General features: G+C 43.8%; 2 protein-coding genes across 4 annotated transcripts in view; both read right to left on the bottom strand.

Moving 5' to 3' along the window:
• Window positions 1-13,810: 13,810 nt before the first annotated feature.
• On the bottom strand, window positions 13,811-18,717 carry RPS13 (ribosomal protein S13). The gene is made up of 6 exons (XM_065682885.1): window positions 18,613-18,717; window positions 18,102-18,150; window positions 16,139-16,217; window positions 15,331-15,500; window positions 14,862-14,962; window positions 13,811-13,890 (listed from the first exon to the last, which is right to left on the bottom strand). The coding sequence occupies exons 1-6, from the start codon at window positions 18,633-18,635 to the stop codon at window positions 13,857-13,859; spliced, it is 456 nt and encodes a 151-aa protein (XP_065538957.1). The 5' UTR covers window positions 18,636-18,717; the 3' UTR covers window positions 13,811-13,856.
• Window positions 18,718-18,846: 129 nt separating this feature from the next.
• PIK3C2A (phosphatidylinositol-4-phosphate 3-kinase catalytic subunit type 2 alpha) overlaps window positions 18,847-22,193 on the bottom strand; it is a 58,003-nt gene continuing 54,656 nt past the window's right edge. For all 3 annotated transcript variants that reach the window (XM_065682882.1, XM_065682884.1, XM_065682883.1), the window contains one exon: window positions 18,847-21,885. In XM_065682882.1, coding sequence (XP_065538954.1) covers window positions 21,703-21,885 — 183 coding nt within the window. In that variant the 3' untranslated portion in view covers window positions 18,847-21,702. The remainder of the gene's footprint in view (window positions 21,886-22,193) is intronic.

Here is a 22,193-nt window from a genome sequence, read left to right as displayed (position 1 = left end):
AATTAAAGAGAAAACCACTGTGCAGCAATGTAGCCGATCTTGAAGTAGAAAGAGATGCCAATAGTCAGGACCGTAAAGGGGAATCTGAGAACTGCAAGGCTGTTTCCGCAGAGGAAACCGTCTGTTGACAGGCTACAGACTGCCCTCCATTTAGCCAGAACAGAAGGCCAGTTCCTGAGAGGAGGCTTGTCATTACAGAGCAATTAATTTCCCCTGCTGTAGTCTATGCCAGGAGAATATCGGCTGCTGTTAAAGGACAGGGAAGTCAGAGGTGTGGGAGGGAGAAGAGTCTTTAGTGATATTTGAGGTAAAGGACTTATTTTTGCCGCACCTTTAGCTTGGATTATCCGCCCTTAGGCTAATTCCTTTTTCTTCAAGTGAGTACATAATGAGAGCTAGAAACCCTGCACAGGCTGCACCAAGCAGCAGGGCACTTCATGTGGAGGTTTTAGCAGCACCGGCATACACAATTGTTGCACCGGGAAGCTGCTCCGAGTGACTCCAAGTGCAGTTTGCAGCCAGCTGCGTTGGTGTAACCAGGGTGACAGCGCTGTAACGTACACACAGATGGCATGAGCTCACCCATGTTGCTGGCCCTGCCATCAAACATGGAAACAAACCTTGTGCAGTCAATCACTTTTGCTTCTGGGGCAGAGATTTGTTCCTGCCTTTGCTCCACTCTTTGATAGAGCTGTTTGTGATCAAACAGGTCAAAGATTTGGAATTGAGAAGCAAAACAAAACCACGCAAAAGAACCTTCAGCTTGTTTTATGATTATTATTTTTTGTCTTCTCAAGCCATATTGACTCTCACTCCAGTTTACCACCCTGCAGCATCAGGAACCTTGCCAACGCAACAGAAAAAGGAGTGGAAGAGTAGGAAGAAGGGCCTGAGGAGGAGACTGCTAAATCCTGTTTAAGCAGGGCTGGTGTCAAAAGAGAAACCCACAGCTTGTGTTGTCCCCACTGCAACATTAAGCAAGCCTCAAGGCACATTTCCTAACAAACAGCTAACACTTAATCAGGCTAAATACTTTTGCATGTGAATGCAACATTAGAGGCCAGGCTTTGAGCTGAACTTCAAAGTGGTATGGTGGTGAAGACAGGCCACAGTGACCATGAGTGGAGCAGATGGAGCTTTTCCCCTGTGAAGAATAGCTTCACTGGACACTGACAATTCATCAGCTGCTCAATACAGCGTGGCTTGGACCTTGCTTTTTAGCAAGTTTCACCTTTAGAAAAACCAAGAGCCATGGCCTGCATGCTGTGCATGGTTTGCCAGAGCCAAACCTCCAGCCCGCAGTCTTTCTAGCAGCTCCCTTCCCATTTATATCTCAGACATGTGTGGGTGACACAGTAGGGAGAAGAGTCTCACAGAAGAGATGGCAACCTCAGCACTCAGGCAGCCTGTGCCACTTTGTCTAACAACAAAACAGGGCTGATTTTTCAAACCCTTTTCCCCATCTGATCGCTGTTCAGAGTCGGCTATGTATGCCTGTCTACAAACCACAGCGAGAAAGTGCAACCGTTTCGATGCCCGGACTGTCACATTTAGCAGCCAAGTGACGTGACTAAAAGAGCACATATCCCCCAGAGCTATAGGTTCCTTCTATCAAAAGCAGCGAAACATTTGTTACTCTCTTCATTTAATTCTATGTGTTGGTAAAAACTGGAGGTTTTTCCATTGTTGGCACAAAAGCACAGCCCCACAGACCTGTCTAATTCAATTCTTTGCAGAATTTTCATTGCTTTAAATAACACAGATACAAACATATCAACAAACATACAGATATCCAAGCAACACTCGGCTAGCTCTAAGCAACATCACAATCCAAGCCACAGCGTTAGAGAGCACATGTAGGTACTGGTGTTGATAGGAGATGCATGGGGTAACAGGACACCGCAAATACTTCAACAAGGGCACAGATACGCTTCCTGCTGTCCTGCCAGATGTACCTGATCCGCACTCTCTGCTTCAGAGGCACATCTTGCCACCAAGGAACTCTACAACAGCCAATGAGGCATGGGGCACGCGTCTGTGACTGACACCCTCTGGGGAAACCGGTGAGGAGCGTGTAGTGGCTGCATGGGTGAACACGCTGGCTGAAAACATTGGGAAGCAATGATCTAGATGGTCCCCCTAGTGCTTCCTTGCCTTTGACTGTCATTGGAAGTCAGCATGAGAGCATCCCTGCTCACTCTTATCCTACTGTCAGTGGAGCGAAGTAGCCCCACATCTGCTGCACATTACTGCCTGCGTGGGAAAGGTGACCCTGTTTGCGAGGAAAGGGACTGCAGCAGTTCCCCCTCTGGGAGAGCCACTGTTCACTAGCACAGTCACCACCTCTGTCCAGGATGTACGACATTTTTATTACCGCAATTAACAAGAAGCAGTAGCTGTTCAAACAATATATAGTGACAAGTGCTAATACTGTGAAGAAACATATCCCACTACTAAATGTTCAGCGCATCTCTACCCTCTGCTGCAGAGGATAATAGAAGGACTGAAAACAGCTGAGTGGACATAAAGATCTCTCACAAATGCCTTATTAATAAGTGTGTTGGATCTAATGATCTGTGAAACTGAAATGAGATTATTTGGATTATCTCATTAAACGAGAATAATAGCAAGAGTAACTGGGCAGTAATCTGGAGTCGGCCAATCCAAGGACAAACTACATAAAAGGGTGACAAAAACCTCTTAATTAATACTCTGCATTTCTGTGCCTGTACTTCTATACCCTGAATTGATGAAGAAATTGAGAATCAAAGAGCTAACAAAACAGCCTGATTTTAACAACCAGAAATTAAGCTGCTGGCTGCCCGCATGTGTACGGATCATTCAGCCTGAAAACTGAACTACGATTAAATGGGGCTATTTTGGCAGAGCCGGTCTTGAGGAAACAAAAACTTGTAGCCAAAACGTAAAATTGTTTTCCAAGGCTCAGCAACTCGTAACCGACTCCAGGCAAACCTGCGAAGCAGGGGCAGAGACGGAACAGAAACAATCCCTGATCTCAGCCCTTCCTTGTAACAGGGTTCAGTGCATAATTTAAGATGAAGCACCACATGAATTTTACCTTTCAGACCTTGTTTATATGTAAGAACAGGACACTCCTGCGGCCTCCCAGGGATGGATGGGCATGGGGATTAAGCATGACAGATCTGGCCTGAGCAGCAGTTAGGTTGAAAGGTCCCTGGTAGTGAAGCCTAAAGTAATTACTGCTGTGCAAAATCTGCAGCTCCTGTTGCCTTCCCTAAGTCCTCCTCACTTAACAGGAAAAGCAGGCAATATAATATTCAGTGCAGTAGTAAAAGGTTTTGTTAGGGGAATGGATAAATGAATCTAAAAAGTTAAGACAAACAGCTCCAAGGCCCGGCACTTGACACAGCACTGTCCTCTCGCGGGTTTCCTAGGGCAGCATGATCTAGCTGCACTTAATGCGCCAGAGTTATTGAGGCCACACCGCAGCCCAACAACAAATCACAGACTGCATTTAGCAAGGGAATTTAAAGTAAAAAACATCCATCTTGCCCAGGAAGACAGACACAAAGTGTTTATTTTTTTTAAGGCTCCTCTTCCACTGAATTATTAACATTAGCAAAGAAGACCCAAAAAAAAAGTAACTGAAGGAGGCTACTTTGAAGAAAAGTGTCTTTGTTACTGGAGCTATTTTATTAAGACCAGAAACTGCAGCCCTGACACACTCACAATTCTCCATAGAATACAGCGCAAGTTGGATCTTGCTTTTGTAGCAAGTTTGAACTATAAGAGAGCTACAGCTTTAAAAATTAATTTGAAAGATGACAATGGCTTAGTAGATATTTGAAAGACAAGAGGAGGGGAAAAATGAAAGCAAAACCAATGACTGCTCAATTACCCCGAAGGGTAAATAGGCAGAGCTACCTCTGACACATGAAAAGCACTCGGAATAATTCAAGACTGTGGGAGGAAACATTTGAACAATCATAAAAAGGGAAAAAACCACTCTAGCAAGAAAAACCCAAAGTGCTTTGGGGTCCCTCTGGGAGGAACTATGACACTGCTACCTATAAACCTAATTATCCTAATTTTCTGGGTTCTGACTTGTCCCTCACAGGGCTTCTCAGACTGTGGCCTGTGTGGCACACAGGGCATGCTACTGCAATGCCTCCGGGCCACACAGCTCCTTCCTCGTGGCTTTTTGCCTTTTTATCACAGACCTATGCGGATCACATAGCAGGGAGGGGAAGAGTTGCCCAGAAAAGGCGTTGGTGGCAGCAGCCTCTTACTACTGGGACCACAAGAACCCATCTCATGTGATTGCCCGGATTTGTTGGGTTGATGACACCAACCGAGCACAGACGGAAAGCCCGCTGAGATGTGAAGCATGTCAGCATGGAGAGAGCTGTGTGACCCATGCACCCACTCACTTCTGTGCTGCCTTGAGCCAGCTGTCACACAAAGCTGAACTCTGCAGTCAGCACGACAGTAAAGAGCATTTAACAGATAGCTGTGCAGTGAAAGGGATCCTCTTCTGCCTCCCACTCTTTCATTACCTCTTCCCTTACCTCTTCCCTTATATTAGATCTAGTGTCTGCAATAGTAACTGTATGCTGGATTGCACCTTCAGAAGTAGCAGGCTAATACACCAACATTGCTTAAATAGTAAACCACATCCTATGAAGCTTATCCGGAACTTTGCATCCTCGTCACAGGGTGACAGCAAATAAGGGTGTCAAAGATGTCGGCGGAGGGGCAGGAAGAGGATCAGTCAAGAGAAAACAGCCCTGCACCTGATGGTCAGGGAACACATCCAAAGTGCAGAGATATGGAGACATTCTTCTTAATATGATCTGCACCCCTACAGCAAGTTGAAGCCTACCTTGACATGTATGAGGTTTGGATCTTCTCAAGACATGGAACTGGGGAAAGTTCCCATCACTGGGAGCCAGCCTGGATGCAGACAGCTGGAAGGCAGCCTATTTCCTGGCTTGGAAAACTGAGGCAAAAATCTAGGTGGAAAAATCTGTTTCCCTTCTTCCTCTATAGACAGAGATGCCTGCAATTCATTGTGTTCTGCATTAGAATGGATAGTGGTGTCTTGCTTGAAAGCAGAACAAACTTCCTGGCGATGAGAAGTAAATGCCTGTAGCTTGCATGGGTGGAAGGTTTCTGTTTAAGCTGGCTCTTAACTTGTATCTTGGACTTCACCAATGAAATTGCACTTAAACAAGACACTGTGTGCATGAATGATGCCAGGGTCAGTGCACGCCCACCAAACAGTGCAGTCATCAGATGGACAACCTTTTGTGTCCTCTGGGGAGAGGTAATACAGATCCAGACACTACTACTTCTGACAAAGATTTTTAGGCTGGGAATGAGGTGTCCTTAGCAGGTCATCAGGTTATGCTGGCTTAGAAGGGAAGTGGTGGCAGGACAGTACCCAGACTACCCCAGCTATCTGGCACTGATCACAGAAAGCTCCAGATAACACACATCAGAACTCCAGGCACTTTAACATTACTCTCAATGAGTCTCTGCACTTTAATAGGTGCAGGAGTTCTCAGAAACTAGAAAGCCGGAAAAAATATCAGAAAGAGCCACTGCTTGAAATACCCAGTACGAATGGGCAGAGACTGCTTCTTTTTTTGTGGACAGAAATACACGGAGCCATGCCAATACTGCAGACCTCCAGGACAGCAGTACTCCTAACACTTCTTCACAGTGGCCATATCTTCCCATCAACAACACACAGCAAGAGGGAATTTCCTACTATCTTCCAGCTCGTGTGAGAAGAAATACTAAGACTAAAAATACACCGATGGCCAGCTCTTTTATACATTTCGGGTGCTTGTTCTCACTCTAACAGGCCTTGTTTGCTTTCACTGCTACATCTTTTTCACACAAATATTTCAGGGTGCATGGAAGAAGGCTCACTACTCAGGGTATTCTGACTGAAGCTCTGCGTTTAAGACTGGCTGACACACATGCAACATGTTCCAGTCTTTTGGTTTTTAAAGCAAAAAAACATGCAGATTTGCAAGAGTCCAGGAGGTGGAGCTTTGTTCAGGTCGGAGTCTCTCTCGTGAAAGTTCCAATACAGACAGCTTAATCAAGCCGTATACCCCTAAGGTCTGTGTAAACACCTCCTTAATCAGTACTTCAGCACATCCGCTTGTTGTCGGCTCTTTGCTGGCTCCCGCATGACTCTCACCAACACCACTGCAGCCTTCTGAAAATGAGCTTCACAGGGCGCGCCTCTGCAGAAAGCTCAGACTGGAATTCAGTACCGTGCTGTTATCACAAGCACCATTGGGTAAGCCTCGGCTTCCTCATCCCCAATGCCGTTTCACTTGACCTTCACTGCAGAGTAAGTGATGTGGGCAAAACACTCCAGTTTAACGTGGTTGTTGGTCACACGGCACACTAGACTGGGAAACAAAAATACAAGAGTGGATGTGGCAATGAAAGGAATGCTCTCAACCTAAACTGCTGGCTACATAAACAGTACTAAACTGCAGTATGCCACGGGATTATCCATCATTGCGGTGAACTGAAGCCAAAGCCTGTGTTTTGTTAAACCATATCTATCATCAGTATCTGCAGAATGACATTCAATTACAGTTGCTTTCAGACAAGCTCTGCAGTTTTGTTGGAGAGACAAATGTAATTGCTATTTAATACCAAACAATACTGCAGCAGGACATGATTGCTTTGCTTAAGCAATCTGCTTAATTAAACTCCTCAGATTCTACCCTACTGGTTTGATCTTTGGATTAGACCAGAAACAAGGCTGACAGGAATCCTTATCTGAAATAGAATTTCTTATTAAACCAGTTTGTGACCCTCAATTTTATTACACAGTTGCAGAAGGTACTGACGTTTGCTAAGAGCGGAAGACAGTTTCCAGCAATCACTGAAACAAGCTTTATTTAGGCTATAAAGAGAATCCTGTATATTAGGCAGCTAAACCAAGGGGATTATGGTGCAGTATTTTACCACAGCTTGTAAATCAAGGAGTTTCAAACCTGAGAAGAGAGCATCTCAACTGTATAACACGGCCAAGCTCCTAACTTTACCTGTCCTCCATTGCTATATCCAAAGCTGCCATACACAGAAGTACAAGATAACACAGACAAAAGACTACATCACAATCTGCTCTGAGCTGGTAGGAGTGTAGGGTTATGTGCCCCACAAGCACAAGCAGGTAGACAAAGCTCCAAGACCAAGCCTGGCTCCACTGCCCTGGCACTCTATTGAGGAAGTAAGGCCCAGACCACTCTCCACCTCGGACAGGAAGAGGTTAGGGAATTGTCGCTTCCACTCTCAGCCTTGCACCATCAGTGCAAAAAAGGCATTATCATAACTGCTCGCTGTTGTCCGCTGAGTAACACTATGATAACCTGTGCCACGAGTAAGTGCCATGGTCTGAGTGACTCTGCAAACTGCCACTATGCTCTGCAGAACACCACTCCCCACACATGCCATTTCATAGAATCATAGAATAGTTAGGGTTGGAAAGGACCTTAAGATCATCTAGTTCCAACCCCCCTGCCATGGGCAGGGACACCGCACACTAAACCATGTCAACCAAGACTCTGTGCAGCCTGGCCTTGAACACCGCCAGGGATGGAGCATTCACAGCTTCCCTGGGCAACCCATTCCAGTGCCTCACCACCCTCACAGGAAAGAACTTCTTCCTCATATCCAATCTAAACTTCCCCTGTTTAAGTTTTAACCCATTACCCCTTGTCCTGTCACTACAGTCCCTGATGAAGAGTCCCTCCCCAGCATCCCTATAACCCCCCTTCAGGTACTGGAAGGCTGCTATGAGGTCTCCACGCAGCCTTCTCTTCTCCAGGCTGAACAGCCCCAACTTCCTCAGCCTCTCTTCATACGGGAGGTGCTCCAGTCCCCTGATCATCCTCGTGGCCCTCCTCTGGACTTGTTCCAGCAGTTCCATGTCCTTTTTATGTTGAGGACACCAGAACTGCACACAATACTCCAGGTGAGGTCTCACGAGAGCAGAGTAGAGGGGCAGGATCACCTCCTTCGACCTGCTGGTCACGCTCCTTTTGATGCAGCCCAGGATACGGTTGGCTTTCTGGGCTGCGAGCGCACACTGAAGCCAGCTCATGTTCATTTTCTCATCAGCCAGCACCCCCAAGTCCTTCTCCGCAGGGCTGCTCTGAATCTTTTCTCTGCCCAACCTGTAGCTGTGCCTGGGATTGCTCCGACCCAGCTGTAGGACCTTGCACTTGTCGTGGTTGAACTTCATAAGGTTGGCATCAGCCCACCTCACAAGTGTGTCAAGGTCCCTCTGGACGGCATCCCTTCCCTCCAGCATATCAACTGATCCACATTTACATATAAACTCCATTTTGTTTAAAGTGTAACTGTATCACAGGCTCACAGGTAGGACAGAGGGCTGGAATTTAGGACATCAGAGCTCGATGCCTAGACCTCCAAATGCCCCAGGCAAGCTATTCTGCTGCTTTATGCCTCTGCTGCCAAAGAAAGGGTGGGGGATAGTCTGTTTCCACACTAAGCAGAGATTTATGGGTCAATAGTACTACGTAAGGGCTAGACATCAGTGAAAGTGTTCCTGCAGCATCGAAGTTGCAACACTCACATTTGGTGAATTCCAGAAAACTAAGCACTTCCTCCAGCACCTGTCTGCTCCTAGGTCATTACACAACACTCGGAATTGGAGGCCACTGAAACACTGAGTCACCTCCCTGCACATTACAGGAATTGTATTTGATATTGAGGGCTTTATTTGTGAATCATATATGTTTCTGAGATCCTAGCTTGATTGACACTGGCTAAACACTACTTTAACATATTACTCTTCTATTGCTCTCCAGATACCGTCTGAGCTGTAAATGGAATACCCAATACAAGAGACAGGTATTAACTTATCAGCAGTTTCTGCAAATTTATGAGTTTATAGTGCGAGCTTTGCCAAGACCAGCAGAACTGAGCAAGATGGGATAGGGTTTATTTTCAGGATAAAGGAGGATGTTATGGCTTCTCCTAAAAAACAAAACCAAACAACAAACAAACAAAACCCCACGAAAACACAAAATCAAAAAAGCCCCAAAACCCCAAAAAACCCTCACAAGGAAGCAATTCTTTTACAGCCTGTGTTACACAACAGCTTTTGGGGAGTCCCAGTGTCCACTAAGATAGATTATACCGAGAGATGTTCCAAACCCCTTTCTTGCAAATCTCAAATGCCTTTGCCATCAGAACTGATCCTTTGGGATCTGGATCATTCCCAAGTTCATTTAACCTGGTTAATTTTTAATGGCTGTCACTGGTTATTTCACCCAGTCAGTCAACAGCTGCTACAGTTAAAAAACACCAGCCACCCTCTTCCCATTCTGGCACAACAGAGGACTCAGGATCTATGGAAATTATTCATCTGCATCAGAAAGAACTTGAAGGAGCTGTAAAAGAGATTGATCCCTGACAGCTCCACTAAACTTGAAAGCCCCTTCCTGGCTCTGAAGAAGGAGAATTCTGACCTGAAAAGGGGTCTTGAGTGAGCAGCCTCAAAGGGAATAAAATATCAGCCTGTAAAACCAGCACTCATTGGAAAACTCAGGTGATCTTTTAATGTATGTAACACCTCTTGCCTCAGGCACAGCCAACATAATTACTTGCCACACAGTACCTCAAGCTGCCAGTATTTCTTCTCTAGTGACCAAGCCCTGTAGGACAACAACTACTGTTTGTCATCATATCCAATACATATCGCTGTGCCATTAATATTAACCTTTTATATTGATTCAGCACCAGTTACTGCATCTGTGCTAGTGAATGTCTTTAATAAATCCTGTGGCAACAGGAAAGAACTCACACCAGTCAGCAACACTGTTCATTACAAAGGTTATAGATCTCTAACCAGAAGTAAATTTTATCCTAAAAACAGGAGAAAGGTGGAAAGAGGGAAGCTTTCATTCATCCAGCTGCAACTATGTCCAGAAATCCTTGGGGGGGGCAAGAAAAGGACATTCACAGACATCCCATTTGTGCAGAGAACATTGTTGAACCATTTCGTGTTGCCAAGGTATGTGCTGGCAGAGGGAGGTTACCAAGGCAAGATGACATATTGTCATGCAAATGATGCAGAACTATTGAAGGGGCTGCCCAGCAACAGCACACATTTTTTCACTAGTTAGATCCCAGCATTGAAAAGAAAACAACTGCATGAACATGAAGCAGTGTTAGTGTAAGGCACAAACACCAGCTACCCCAGAGGTATGGGAGTACCAAACCTGCCTTTGGTGAATTCAGCAGGCCCTACTGCTCTTCATTCAAATGGAACAAGAAAAGAAACTGGCCCTCAAGCACCACAACACACCTGCAGTGCTTTTTAACTACATTGTCTTTCACGATCTGTAAGTGACACTGAAAACAGTGGAGGAAAGTGACACACAAACCTTCGCTCAGAAAATCAGAGTGCATGTTTCATTCACATTTTGTCTATTTGGGATTAATGTGCCTGCAATGATTTTGAATTGAAAACTGTAAAAAGCTTATTGTCAGAAAATACACTTTAGAGGCTCTTTTCCAGAAGCAGCAGAACAACATACACTTGCAGCCATACATTTATAAAACCAATTGCTTGCATTTTCTGATGGTTACTACTATAGCTTGGTTTACTATTTTTTTTGCTGGCTACAGAAGTTCAGTGTTTCCAGCAATGGTACTGACTTAACAGCAGAATAAGCAGTTTCTTTACTTGAAATAAAATATTAGTTTCTTTTTTTTCCACAGAAGTACCTGTAAACAAGAACTGACAATCAGAAGAACCCAGAGAGGTAAAAGATGATTTGTCTCCGTGAGGAAACCAGTCACATACCACAACATGCTTCAGAGTGAACCTAGCTCTTCTCAGTGACCGTGCAAAACCAGTTGCTCATGTACCAAAAGAAAGCAGCCTCTGCCATAGACCCCACAGCCCTAGAAGAGCTGCAGAGCTGGCAAGGACTGCTTTAGTGGGAGGCTTTTGTGAGCCAAACTCTCCATGTGAACAATCCTGGTATGGAGCAGCAAAGTGCAGCATAGCCACGCGGCCATCAAGGGGGCATCTACCTTTTTTGGTGTGGAGGCAGAAGCTGTACCTCTCTGAAGAAGGAAGGGCAGGCTTCACTGCACCAGAGGGGCCAAGAGAGCCAGAAGTGGGGAAGGCTGAGAGCTTCTTTCTGATGTGTGCCCTGGCACAATGCATGAAGAAGCTCACACTGGAATATGGGGGGGAAGTCACTTAGATTTGCACTTGCTAGGAGAGAAAAAAGTACTGCAGAAGACAACACTGGAAAATTCAGAAAAAGCTGCTGGAAATGAGGCAGAAACAAGAACTCAGTTTCTGAAGGTTAAGTCAAAGCAAAAGAAACTGTAAAGAGATAACACATTGTGACAGGAAAATGCAAGTGGGCAGTGGACCTCAAAGCCTGCAGAACACCCCAAGACTGCTGGGAAGAAGGAAACCAGGGTAATGCCTGGAGATAACCATGGGACAGAGCCATCTTGTGCTGGTTCATAAAGAGAACTGATTTGGGTATCTATTTGCAGATCCACATTTATTCCCACCATCACATGTCCTGAGCTGCCCAGGGCAGTCCTGGTGCTCAGCTAACATGATTCGAGACTTGGGAGACTCCTGAAAGAGTTTCACTTTTACCCAGGCAAAATCCTGTACCACAACCCAAACAGTAAATTTACCTGATGCTTCCACAGGACCAAGCTCCTCCTGGTCCTACACTGCTTTCTTCAGTCACACACAGCACCACATTCTCCAGTCGTGTTGCTCAGCATCGTGCTTTGTAGGGGTTTACTCCCCAAGGAGGATTTACCCCTGCTAGTGCCTTGGCTCTGCTGCTGTTCCAACACCTGGTCATGCCCCCACTGCCCTGTGCCAGGCCAGCTGCTGAGCAGACAACCTGTGTGCCCTGGCAAAAATTAGTTCAGCTGATGGCATACCTCTTCTGGCAATCAAGGGGGTAAGGGACTGACAACCCTGATGAAAATGGACACCCTACTTAAGCTAGTCTGTAAGATTTACAGGAGTTACAGATTTGTTACCAGCGCAAGTAGTAGAAATTTGTGTGCATAACACTACAATCACACTAGCATTACCATTCTTCAACAAGAGGTTGCAAAACTCTACAGGCAGTAAATACGATGTACACCTCGTTCTCTATCCTCAGGTGTACCTTCAATATCTAGATCTGATTTTACTGCAAGCCCAGGAACTCTGTGCAATTTTCATTCCTGACAGGACACCAAAAGACAGCTATTTACATGGTATTTCCCCTCCCCTCCATTCCTGTAAGGCAGACCCCATCACTTATCAGTCCCTGCCCTTCCTCTTCTGGCTAGGCCAGCAGCCTTCAGCACTACTGGATGGGCGAAATGCCACACAGCACAGTACAGCACAGCCTGCTTTCAGGCCTTTCAGCAAACCAGTGCCGGAAAACACACAGTACAGAGTATGTCCACTGAAACACCCCAGTAGCATGAAATACAAGAATTGTATAAGCTTGAACACACCTGTGCTCAAAACCATTTTATCAGTTGGCACAGCACACGCAGTAGTAGTACAATTTTAAATGTATCATCTGCTCACCGGCTTGGACCACCAGCTTTAACACTTGATCTCTAGGTGGCACTATTTGCAGTGGGTAACTTGTTTCAAAGTGCCATCTGCTGGTACTTTCACTATTTGCATACAGCTATTTCGGAAGTAGTAAAAGCGTCCACCTGCTTTTCAGTTGGCAATACCTTCGACCCCAAAGAATTGCAGCAACCTTTCAATACATCATGAAAGTGGTTTAATACATCTGCGTTATCATTGTGACAGCCTGGCAAGTCGTCACCAGAAGCTTTCAGAAACAAAAGCAAGCCCTTTGACAGCAGACGAAGGCTGCTACTTCAACTTTTAAGATGGACCAGACAGTAATACTTGACAGTTCAACTGGAATGCAGTGATTTTCTTTTAAAACACACCTTATCACAGGTCTATATTTAGCTTCATAATCAGGGCAGAAGAATCCTGTTTTTCTGCAAAACTAAACCCACAAGTTACCAGCTTCCACTAGTTATTATCTAGAAGTAACTGCTACACTTCACAAAAATGGTGGGGCTTATTTAAATTTACTCAACTTTTTCAAGACAGCAAAATTTCAGTAGCACACTGAGCCTCAGTAGCAACAATGAGCATACATACAATAGCGACTGTCCTGTGGATGGAGGGAAAACTACCTCAGTAAAGATGTAAATCTGAGGAGAGCTAAAGTGCTGTCTCTATTTACCCAAATCTCAAAGATTAATCTTAAAATTATTTACAAATGATAGGAAGTTACTGTCAGGAACTGGCTGAGGTCTGCTTAAGCTTTCTGCACAGGAGACCTCTCCAATCCAATCCACCTCTCCAATCTTATTTCCCTACCTGCCCCCAACCTCTGTATTTTCTAAATTTCCAGTTCTCCCTCCTGTCACCATTATCCTTCCCAGTTCTTTCTGCAGGACACACAGAGACACAGCACCCCATGAATAAAATACATTTGCTGCGAATGACTAGTTTACTTTACTAACTTGAGGCTAACAGATAAAAAAGCCCAAACCCAACAGTTTAAGCGTGGACACAAACTGTACAGCTGGCCAAGAGCAGCAACAAGCACTACCTGATTTAATAGGGTAGGATAATACGGAAACGATGACCACACGCTGGATTTACCCTGACAACTTCCCATTTACAGGCAGCTTCCTGAAACAAGGCAGGTTTCTAAAAGACACCAACCACTCAGAGACAGCACAATCTTGGTTAATGAAAATTTATTCTTTCGGTAGGTCACAGCCAGCTCTTACGCGACCAGGGCAGAAGCTGTTGATGATTCGCTAAAAAGAGAAAAGAAAGAGCGAAGTATTAATTGTAGAGGCACTTTTTCAGACTAGTTGTCAAAAACAGTGCTTTAGTTCAAAGCTTTAACTACCAGTCCTGAGCCAAATCTCCACCTGTTTACTTTTTTTTTTATGCCATAAAGATTTTTGCTCTTCCTTTTGAAATATAAATACTAGGATAACAGCACAAAACCCATATATTCAAAAACCTGGCTAGCTGCACTTGAGTCTTCCCAGAAAAAAAAGAAGCTAACCCTAACATCTATGGGAATCCTCTTACTTTGGCTTAATTTTCCTAGAGGAAAACCTACAAGTTACATTCATTTCTGCCACATCTACCAAGTCGTATCTCAATAAATTCTGCAGGTAACACAAACCACATAAATATCTGAGATAAAGACTGCAGTTTGTACAAAGTGTTATAAAAACTACCTAGTAGTGACTTAACTTGTTGAGATAATTATTGAGTTGTGATGGTCATTTTACCCAGCAAGAAGTTTGATAAATTTATCAGTTAATATTTATGAAAAAGACGCTGGGGAGGGACTCTTTTCATTAGGGACTGCAGTGATAGGACAAGGGGTAATAGATTAAAATTTAAACAGAGGAAGTTTAGATTGGATATGAGGAGGAAGTTTTTTCACTGTAAGGCTGGTGAGGCACTGGAATGGACTGCCCAAGGAAGCTGTGAATGCTCCATCCCTGGTGGTGTTCAAGGCCAGGTTGGACAGAGCCTTGGGTGACATGGTTTAGTGTGAGGTGTCCTTGCCCACAGCAGGGTGTTTGGAACTAGATGATCTTAAGGTCCTTTCCAACCTTAACTATTCTGATTCTAAAATACCTATTCTTTGCTGCCTGGTTTACCCGTATGCTTGATTATGATGTACTTTTCACCCTTTGAGTAACAGCCCCAGCTTATTACTTACAAAACCTACAGGACTTCAGTGAAATAGTAACTTAAGACTTACTACTTCCAATTGGGTGGCAGCACTCTCTTAGTTTTGTAGTAGCGAGCCAACCTATGGATTCTGCTTTCGATCAGAATGAGGCGGAACTTGGCATCTTTATCCTTAAAAAGAAAGTTACATTACAACCAAGCACTACTTTGACTTCTCAATGATGTACAATTCAGACAAGCTTTAATAAAGTAAAAAGATCCACAGCTACTGCTATGAACTCCACATTCCTATTTCCGAAGTCTGATGAATCCAGGATAATCAGAACTCGACCAAAACAGAATGGGTTTAAGCAATTATTTTAAGATCCTTTACATAGACTTAGACCATCCTCCTTTACTGAAATGCCTCCCCAGAGTTTACTCAAAGGGAGTGGCAAAGAGGAGGTACACTAAGAGTCTCTGCTTTGTCGAGCTGTAAATAAACTACTGTATTATTTGAAAACAAACATAGAGAATAACCAAGATAAAGTAGCAATCACCTTTCTGTTTCTCTCAAGATGCTTGCGAACAGCAACAGCTTTCTTGATCAAGTGGTAAAGATCCTCTGGAAGGTCTGGGGCCAGTCCCTTCGATTTAAGGATTCTCAAAATTTTGTTGCCAGTAACAAAGCGAACCTGGGCAACACCATGGGAATCCCTCAAGATCACACCTGAAACAAACATTTACATCTCACACCAGAACAAAAACCTTACACAAACAAATCTTGTGAAACCAGCCTTACAGTTAGAAGATAGCCAAAGAAGGTCTTGTCTAAAAACCTTTCTTGTGCAAACTGCACAAACTGTAGAAAATGAGCAAGCAAAATAAACTTACAGAAGCTGAAACACAATCATAGCACTTAACAGGCAACTAACCGACCCATTACATTTAGGCTGGCAACATATTTAGTGCTACGATACTGAACGCATTAAACGCGACTCATTAAAGCTAGGTATTCAACCGTTTCCCTATGGTTAACAGAAGATGTTACAGACATATTCCTTGTACAAAAATGTACTCTAGCATAGGGATCATTAATACTTTCAGGATTACAATTGAAAAAAAAAAAAAAACCAATTCACACAGCACATAATTACACTGCATAGCTCATGATCACATAAAGTTGCACTGTACATGCACTTAAGCAGAGGTCTAGTGGAAGCTTGTATATAAAGTAGCTACAGCGTCTGGCTCAGTAAACTCCTAAACGTCGGGCTGCCAGTACTTCATATGGGATGTCAAGTTTTTCTCCAAGGAACCAGGCAGACCAAACTTCCCTATATCATGTGAGTGATTGATAAACCTTACCGATCTGCGAGGGAGTCAGGCCTTTTTTGGCCAGCTTGTAGATCTGCTCCTTTACATCATCAGAAGTAAGTTTCAGCCACTGAAGAAAATCAGGGGGAAAAAAAAAAATGAAAAAAAATTAATGAACACTACTTAATACAGAGACATGGGCTAGCCAGATGAAAGCTTTTGATAAATGGCAGAAAGAGATGCTTCGTAATGCTTGGAAAAACAATCAAGAAAAATTATACTTCTAACAATACAGAAACTTTTTTTACATATTACAAACCTAAAGTGCTAGTGAAATATGGTGGGGGAAGGCAGAGTTGAAGAAAGAAAGTGTCTGTTTAAAAGACCGCATATGGCCTCCAGCTAGCTGCTTTACCATCAGTTTATTTAAACTGCCGCATGAGAAGAACAAACACAAATTTAGAAAGACAAAACCATCACTGCTATTAGCAAAGAACTCTTTTTATTGGGCTTCTGACAGAAACACAAAGTGGAGAACCATTTTGCGTCTCTTAGTACAGCACCTACAGAATCACAGAATCATAGAATAGCTAAGGTTGGAAAGGACCTTAAGATCATCTAGTTCCAAACACCCTGCTGCGGGCAGGGACACCTCACACTAAACCGCATCACCCAAGGCTTGGTCCAGCCTGGCCTTGAACACCATCAGGGATGGAGCATTTACAGCTTCCTTGGGCAACCCACTCCAGTGCCTCACCACCCTTAAAGTAAAGAACTTCACTTCTTCCTTATATCCAATCTAAACTTCCCCTGTTTGAGTTTTAACCCATTACCCCTTGTCCTATCACTGCAGTCCCTAATGAGGAGTCCCTCCCCAGCATCCTTATAAACCCTCTTCAGATACTGGAAGGCTGCTAAGAGATCTCCACGCAGCCTTCTCTTCTCCAGGCTGAACAGCCCCAAAGAAACAGTGGAAGTCAGATTTCAAGTACACAAATTAACTGATAAATGGAACAAATGGATTTACTCGGACAAGACTGTGCACTTCCTGTTACTTCTACATTAAACTGTGCTGACAAAGCCACTGCTTCCGTGATTATTAATGGGAAGACAACACCAACAAAGTAATCCTTGTTCTTCCAATGACCCAGAAAGAGCTCTTTTTTTCCCTTCTTAATACAGTCAAAGCATGAAACAGAAAAGCACAGCAAAAAAAAATCTACTTGGAAGTGCTCTACAGATTACAATTCAAAAGAGATTACAAATAAAACTAAGCAAAAACCCCATAGCATTTCGGCATCCTAATCATTACTAAACTTTTTAACCATCACGGGTACTTTAAGTACCTTAACATTATCATACTTTAATCTATTTTCTTATTTTGTGCTTTAATTTCATACTTTTCAGTACATGCTTTTTCATATACACCACAAATTGATCTTTCTGCCAACAAATAGATCTTCCCAGTCTTGAAAAACATGATAAGACTACTAAGCAGCTGCTTATTCAGCTGACAGGTAAACATTTGAAGGGGAAGTACCCTGGATGCACTAAGGGCAAGCTGAAATTAACCTAGTGCTCTGCCCAGCAACTTACTGTCAGAAATAGCTTAGAAAAAAAAGTCATTTTATTCCACAACGGCAAATGCTAAACTCATGTGTGAAGAGAACAGTTCAATCTCTATGAACTATCCACATATAGACTAAAAAAGAATTTAAGTAGTACTTAAATGATGGGAAGTACAAAGAGGAAAAGAGATTTTCCCCCCCCCGCAAATGACCTGTCCAGAGAATGATACATTTTTTCTCAATATTCTAAAGACCATAGGCTAATGGAGCATTTTTTCAGGCCATAATTTAAAGATGGTGACACAAAATACTACAACGCACTTTTTTTCCCCCTCCTGTTTCCTGGGTACCGCTGGGCCGCGCTACGGGGACCGGACCGTGCACCGGACGCCACAGAGGAGCCGGCCGGGCCCGCCGAAGCGCGCACGGGTCGGCCAGTTACTTACCGTCGGCACGCTCCGCCTGTAGGGCAAGGCTGACTGGGACAAGCCCTTTCTGTGGGGAAGAAGCAGATCACAGGCTAAGCAGAGCCGGCCAAGCTACGCTGCCATCAGACCCCACCGCAAAGCAGCACCGAGCACGCATTTCCTGCAAGGCCGTACCCAGCCCGCACAGCCTCGGCCTGCGGCCTCCCTCCTCGCCTATAGACGGTGCCACCCGCAGCACGAGCCACGCCGGGGCAGCACCAGGAATGAGGGGCCCAGGCACCACAAGCATGACCCTGCCTGGGCCCGCCGAAGGAAACCGCACTTCAGCACTAGCCTGATCCTTTCCCCTGCCTGCCGCCATATTCGCACAGCCGCCGGCCTCCCTCCCCACCCACCCCCACTAACGCCGCACTGCTCCACAGCAGCCTTTCTGCTCCCACATATACACACTCCCAAGACCGCCTTCAGCGCCCGCAACAGCCCCGACGTGCCCCACAGCAGAGCCCGACTGCCTGCAGCAGCCGCTTACCCGGGAGCGTGCATGCGACCCATGATGGCGGCGGCAGAAGAGAGGGAGCAACGCGCGGCTGCAGCACCTTCTGACCCACTTCCGTGGAAAGGGCGTGTCCGAGCCTGGCTCCGCCCCGCCCGGCAGCCAATGAGCGGTGCTGGGGCTGCGCGGCGCACGACCCCACCCGATGTCCCGGCTCACACCGCGCGGGGATTGAGGCGCTGCGGCGGGCAGTGAAGAGCGGCAGAATGGTTTTGAACTCAGAATAGCGTTTAATGTACGTACAGGACAGATACGGAGTCACATTTAACCGCTCGGTACGGGCGCGACGGAGGGCAACACTGTACATCTTTATTAACGAGCTCGTTTAATTAAAGTATTTGGTTCTTACAGAGACATAGACAAAGGGAGACAAGGATTTGGTGTCACTCGCTTCCCTTAGCTGTAGCACTACCTCAGTCACAGTGTCCGGGTAAGGAGCACAAGGGAGGGGAAGGCTGCGGCGAGCCCTGACAGAGCCCTCGCGTTAAGGCAGGCGATGGGGATTTCTACACAGCACGAGTTGTAAAAATAAAGAACTTTTATCAAAGATCGCACATGCTTCCAGAGACAGGTAGCTGTAGGTCATAAAAAGGCAGTAATAAAGTTTCAGTGCAAAGTTCTAGGTTAGTAGAGAAAAGGAAGAGGTCTTAGCGCAAGCTCTTGCTCTGAAATACCAAAACAATCCTATTGACAATTGTACTTCTGGCTGGAGGTCATACGTGGCATAAAAGATTTTTTTCATTAAACAAGATACGAAAAAGCTTTAAAACTACATTTTCAAACTACTTACCGTAAATTGAACCCCAACTGAATATTTTCCTCCTTCAATTTTTTCTTTTATGTAGCATGTAAAAGTCTTATTGCAACAATCACTTTTTTCTTAATTGAGAATAGTGCAAAGAGGTGCAAGCTTGGTGCTGTTCCTCTACATGTGAGGAGAGGCCAAGACAAAATAAAATCTGTGACCATAAAAAGCTTCAGCCAGTGACTATTTTGAAAAGAGAGGGAAAGGCACAAGATGAGTTAAGCTATGAAGAAGATTAAATCAGAAGTCAGGACGTGTGCTAATAATAATACAGTACTATATATTTCTTTCAGTCCAGACAACTGTTAAAACTGCAAATCATTTTTTAAATGATTTTAGTTTCTGTATTTTGTGCTGTAAGACACTGTGCTTTAATAGCAAACTGCAAAAAAGGCAGTACGTATTGCTTTCATTTTATTTCACAATGGAACGTTTCACAAAAACAGTAGTCTACTTTCCTGTGTTTAAGTGACTTGTGATTCTAATGATGGAATGGAGTAAGTCTCAAAAGCATCAAGTGAGCAGGAAATATATCTAGTTAGTTATATAGGTTATTATTTACAGGCTATATACTAAATGAAAAATATGCAGAAGATGCCTAATAAAACTGGGTGTTGTTAGCGCCCATTAGTATCAACCCAGTTTCTAACATTCAAGATATTCTTAGCATTTTCATTGTAATAATTCCTACGAAATTGGACCATGAGTATTTTAGGCACCAGGAGATTCAAGTTTACTTCTCTCTTCTGTACTGAAGGGAGATTGGTCAGTAGCAGGGAATGGAAAACCAGATTATGAAACAGATTTTTAGTGTTGGGTATACAGAAGGTTTTCCCCATATTATCTCTGTTCGTAGTTGCATATTTTACTTTAAAAATCCCCTTAGTCATAGTCAGTGGCGATAGTCTGTCTTGCTTCAAGATTTAGTACTAAAGTGTGTATCATTATAGCTGGGTTTAGACAGAATATGATCTCCCTAAATACTGAGTAAGGTGAATAAAAAGGCTACACCTGTAAGTGCAGAAACACCTAATAAAGTAACCAGTGGTATCATTAACAAGATACAGTAAGTGATGTTTGTACTCCACTCTCACAATATATTTCAAACCTAATGTCCTGTGGTATCAAGTATTTTTAGAGGAATTAATTCTTACTGGGAGGAGTAACAGTATTGCTGTGAAATGTTAAAAAAAAAGTGACCAAGTTCCACTTCGTTAATGCAACTCATTTCTGGCCTGCAATTCATCCAGTAGTTGTGCTTTTTTCAGTAGAGGCCATCTATTACCTGGAAGTACAGGTGCAAAATACGCTTTGGATTTAGTGTTTGAATCTGTTCCACATTTAATCACTGCACTAATTAAATGTTCTAGAATTTCAGACATTCCAGAACGCTGAGCAGCTGGGCACGTTTCCTACAGCACCGCATTCAACAGTCTTCATCCAATTTTTGGAGATCATGGGTAGAAGACAGGGTAGAATTCTGCACTATGAAGATCAGTATAAGTGATCTTATTTCTAAGTAGCACATCTTAGGAAAAGACTTCCAGCAGGACCTGCAAGGTATCAAATATGAGAATGTTTCCCCTTTTGAAGGAGCTGAAAGTTAATGTTTACATATTTAAATACCAGAAATGAGGTAAAGACAAGCATTTGAATTATAAGGCACCATTATTTACATCTTCCATATTGGCACACACTCCAATAAATCTTAGAGAAGTATGAATCTGGGATTAAATGCAATGCTAAGCAATTTTTTCAGCCCTTCAACCTTCATTTCTACAGGTGTGTTCGAAGCCAGAATTTTTACCCATTGCTGCTTCTGTGACATCTAGTTATTAGTGGGAATGTAATCCTGAAATAATGTTATTTCTTTGATGTTCTCCAATATCACACTATGGATGACAACACAGTTAACAAAAATGAAAACCAAAAATGCACTATACCCACAGGCCTAATGGTGAAATTACCATTTAACCAACAATCATGGTCAAACTGCTCATCTCACTTTCATGGATGGTTTAAAACCTCTTCCTCTACCTGCAAGTCTTAAACATTTACAAGAATGCTTTGATAACACTGCATAAGCATAAACCAGGTTTTCTAGATATCCTCCAAATTAGGCTACATGAACGTTGGTCCAGCATAACTGTTGAAATGCAGAGTCTCTTGTTTTAAGATGTACAAGTTATCTTCAAGTAGGAAGATGCACAAAGCACAAGTGAATACAGTTGTTCTGGTCTTACTCAGGTGCAGATATGCATTCACAGATAGGGTACAGCAGTTAGTCGATACCAGTTAACAGTCTCCTTGCTCAAGTTGAAGTCCTTTAGCGAGAGTGTAATTCCACCCAAGAAGAAGTTCTCACGTAATGATTCTGCACTGAGCACACTTAGCTGCAGTTCTCTCTGTTTCAGAGTCTCCATGCTATATCCATTGTACACAAGCTAGAAGGTAAGAAGTCAAGAAATTTTTGGTTATCCAAATGAAGTCACACAGATTGCCCTTTCTTCTGACTGCCTAGCCACTGATACATGTCTTAACTGCACATTATGACATTTTAACAGTATGTTTGTTTCTCAGAAGATGGGCTGAAGTACATCCACATTTTTCTTCGTGCTCCCAATGTTATGTGTTTAAAAGGACCAGTGTTTTTTGACGGAAGTACTGTTTACATGCCAAGACTTCCAAATTCATTCCTCTCCATCCTATGGATCAGTGAATCCAGAGCAGGGAAATCTTTAGTTTTAAGACT

The sequence above is a fragment of the Lathamus discolor genome, chromosome 6, assembly GCF_037157495.1.
Source record: "Lathamus discolor isolate bLatDis1 chromosome 6, bLatDis1.hap1, whole genome shotgun sequence".
NCBI classification, from domain to species: Eukaryota; Metazoa; Chordata; class Aves; order Psittaciformes; family Psittacidae; genus Lathamus; species Lathamus discolor.
Note: the sequence above shows the minus strand (reverse complement) of the source record. Positions and strands in the feature narration are given on the sequence as shown.

Excerpts from the sequence above, each read along its gene's own strand:
- RPS13 (XM_065682885.1), bottom strand. The coding sequence starts at position 18,635 with ATGGGTCGCATGCACGCTCCCGG. Across the intron at positions 18,151-18,612 it reads GGTCGCATGCACGCTCCCGG|AAAGGGCTTGTCCCAGTCAG; the intron begins GTAAGCGGCTGC and ends TCTTCCCCACAG. Across the intron at positions 13,891-14,861 it reads CTGCCACCCAATTGGAAGTA|CGAATCATCAACAGCTTCTG; the intron begins GTAAGTCTTAAG and ends TTCTCTTTTTAG.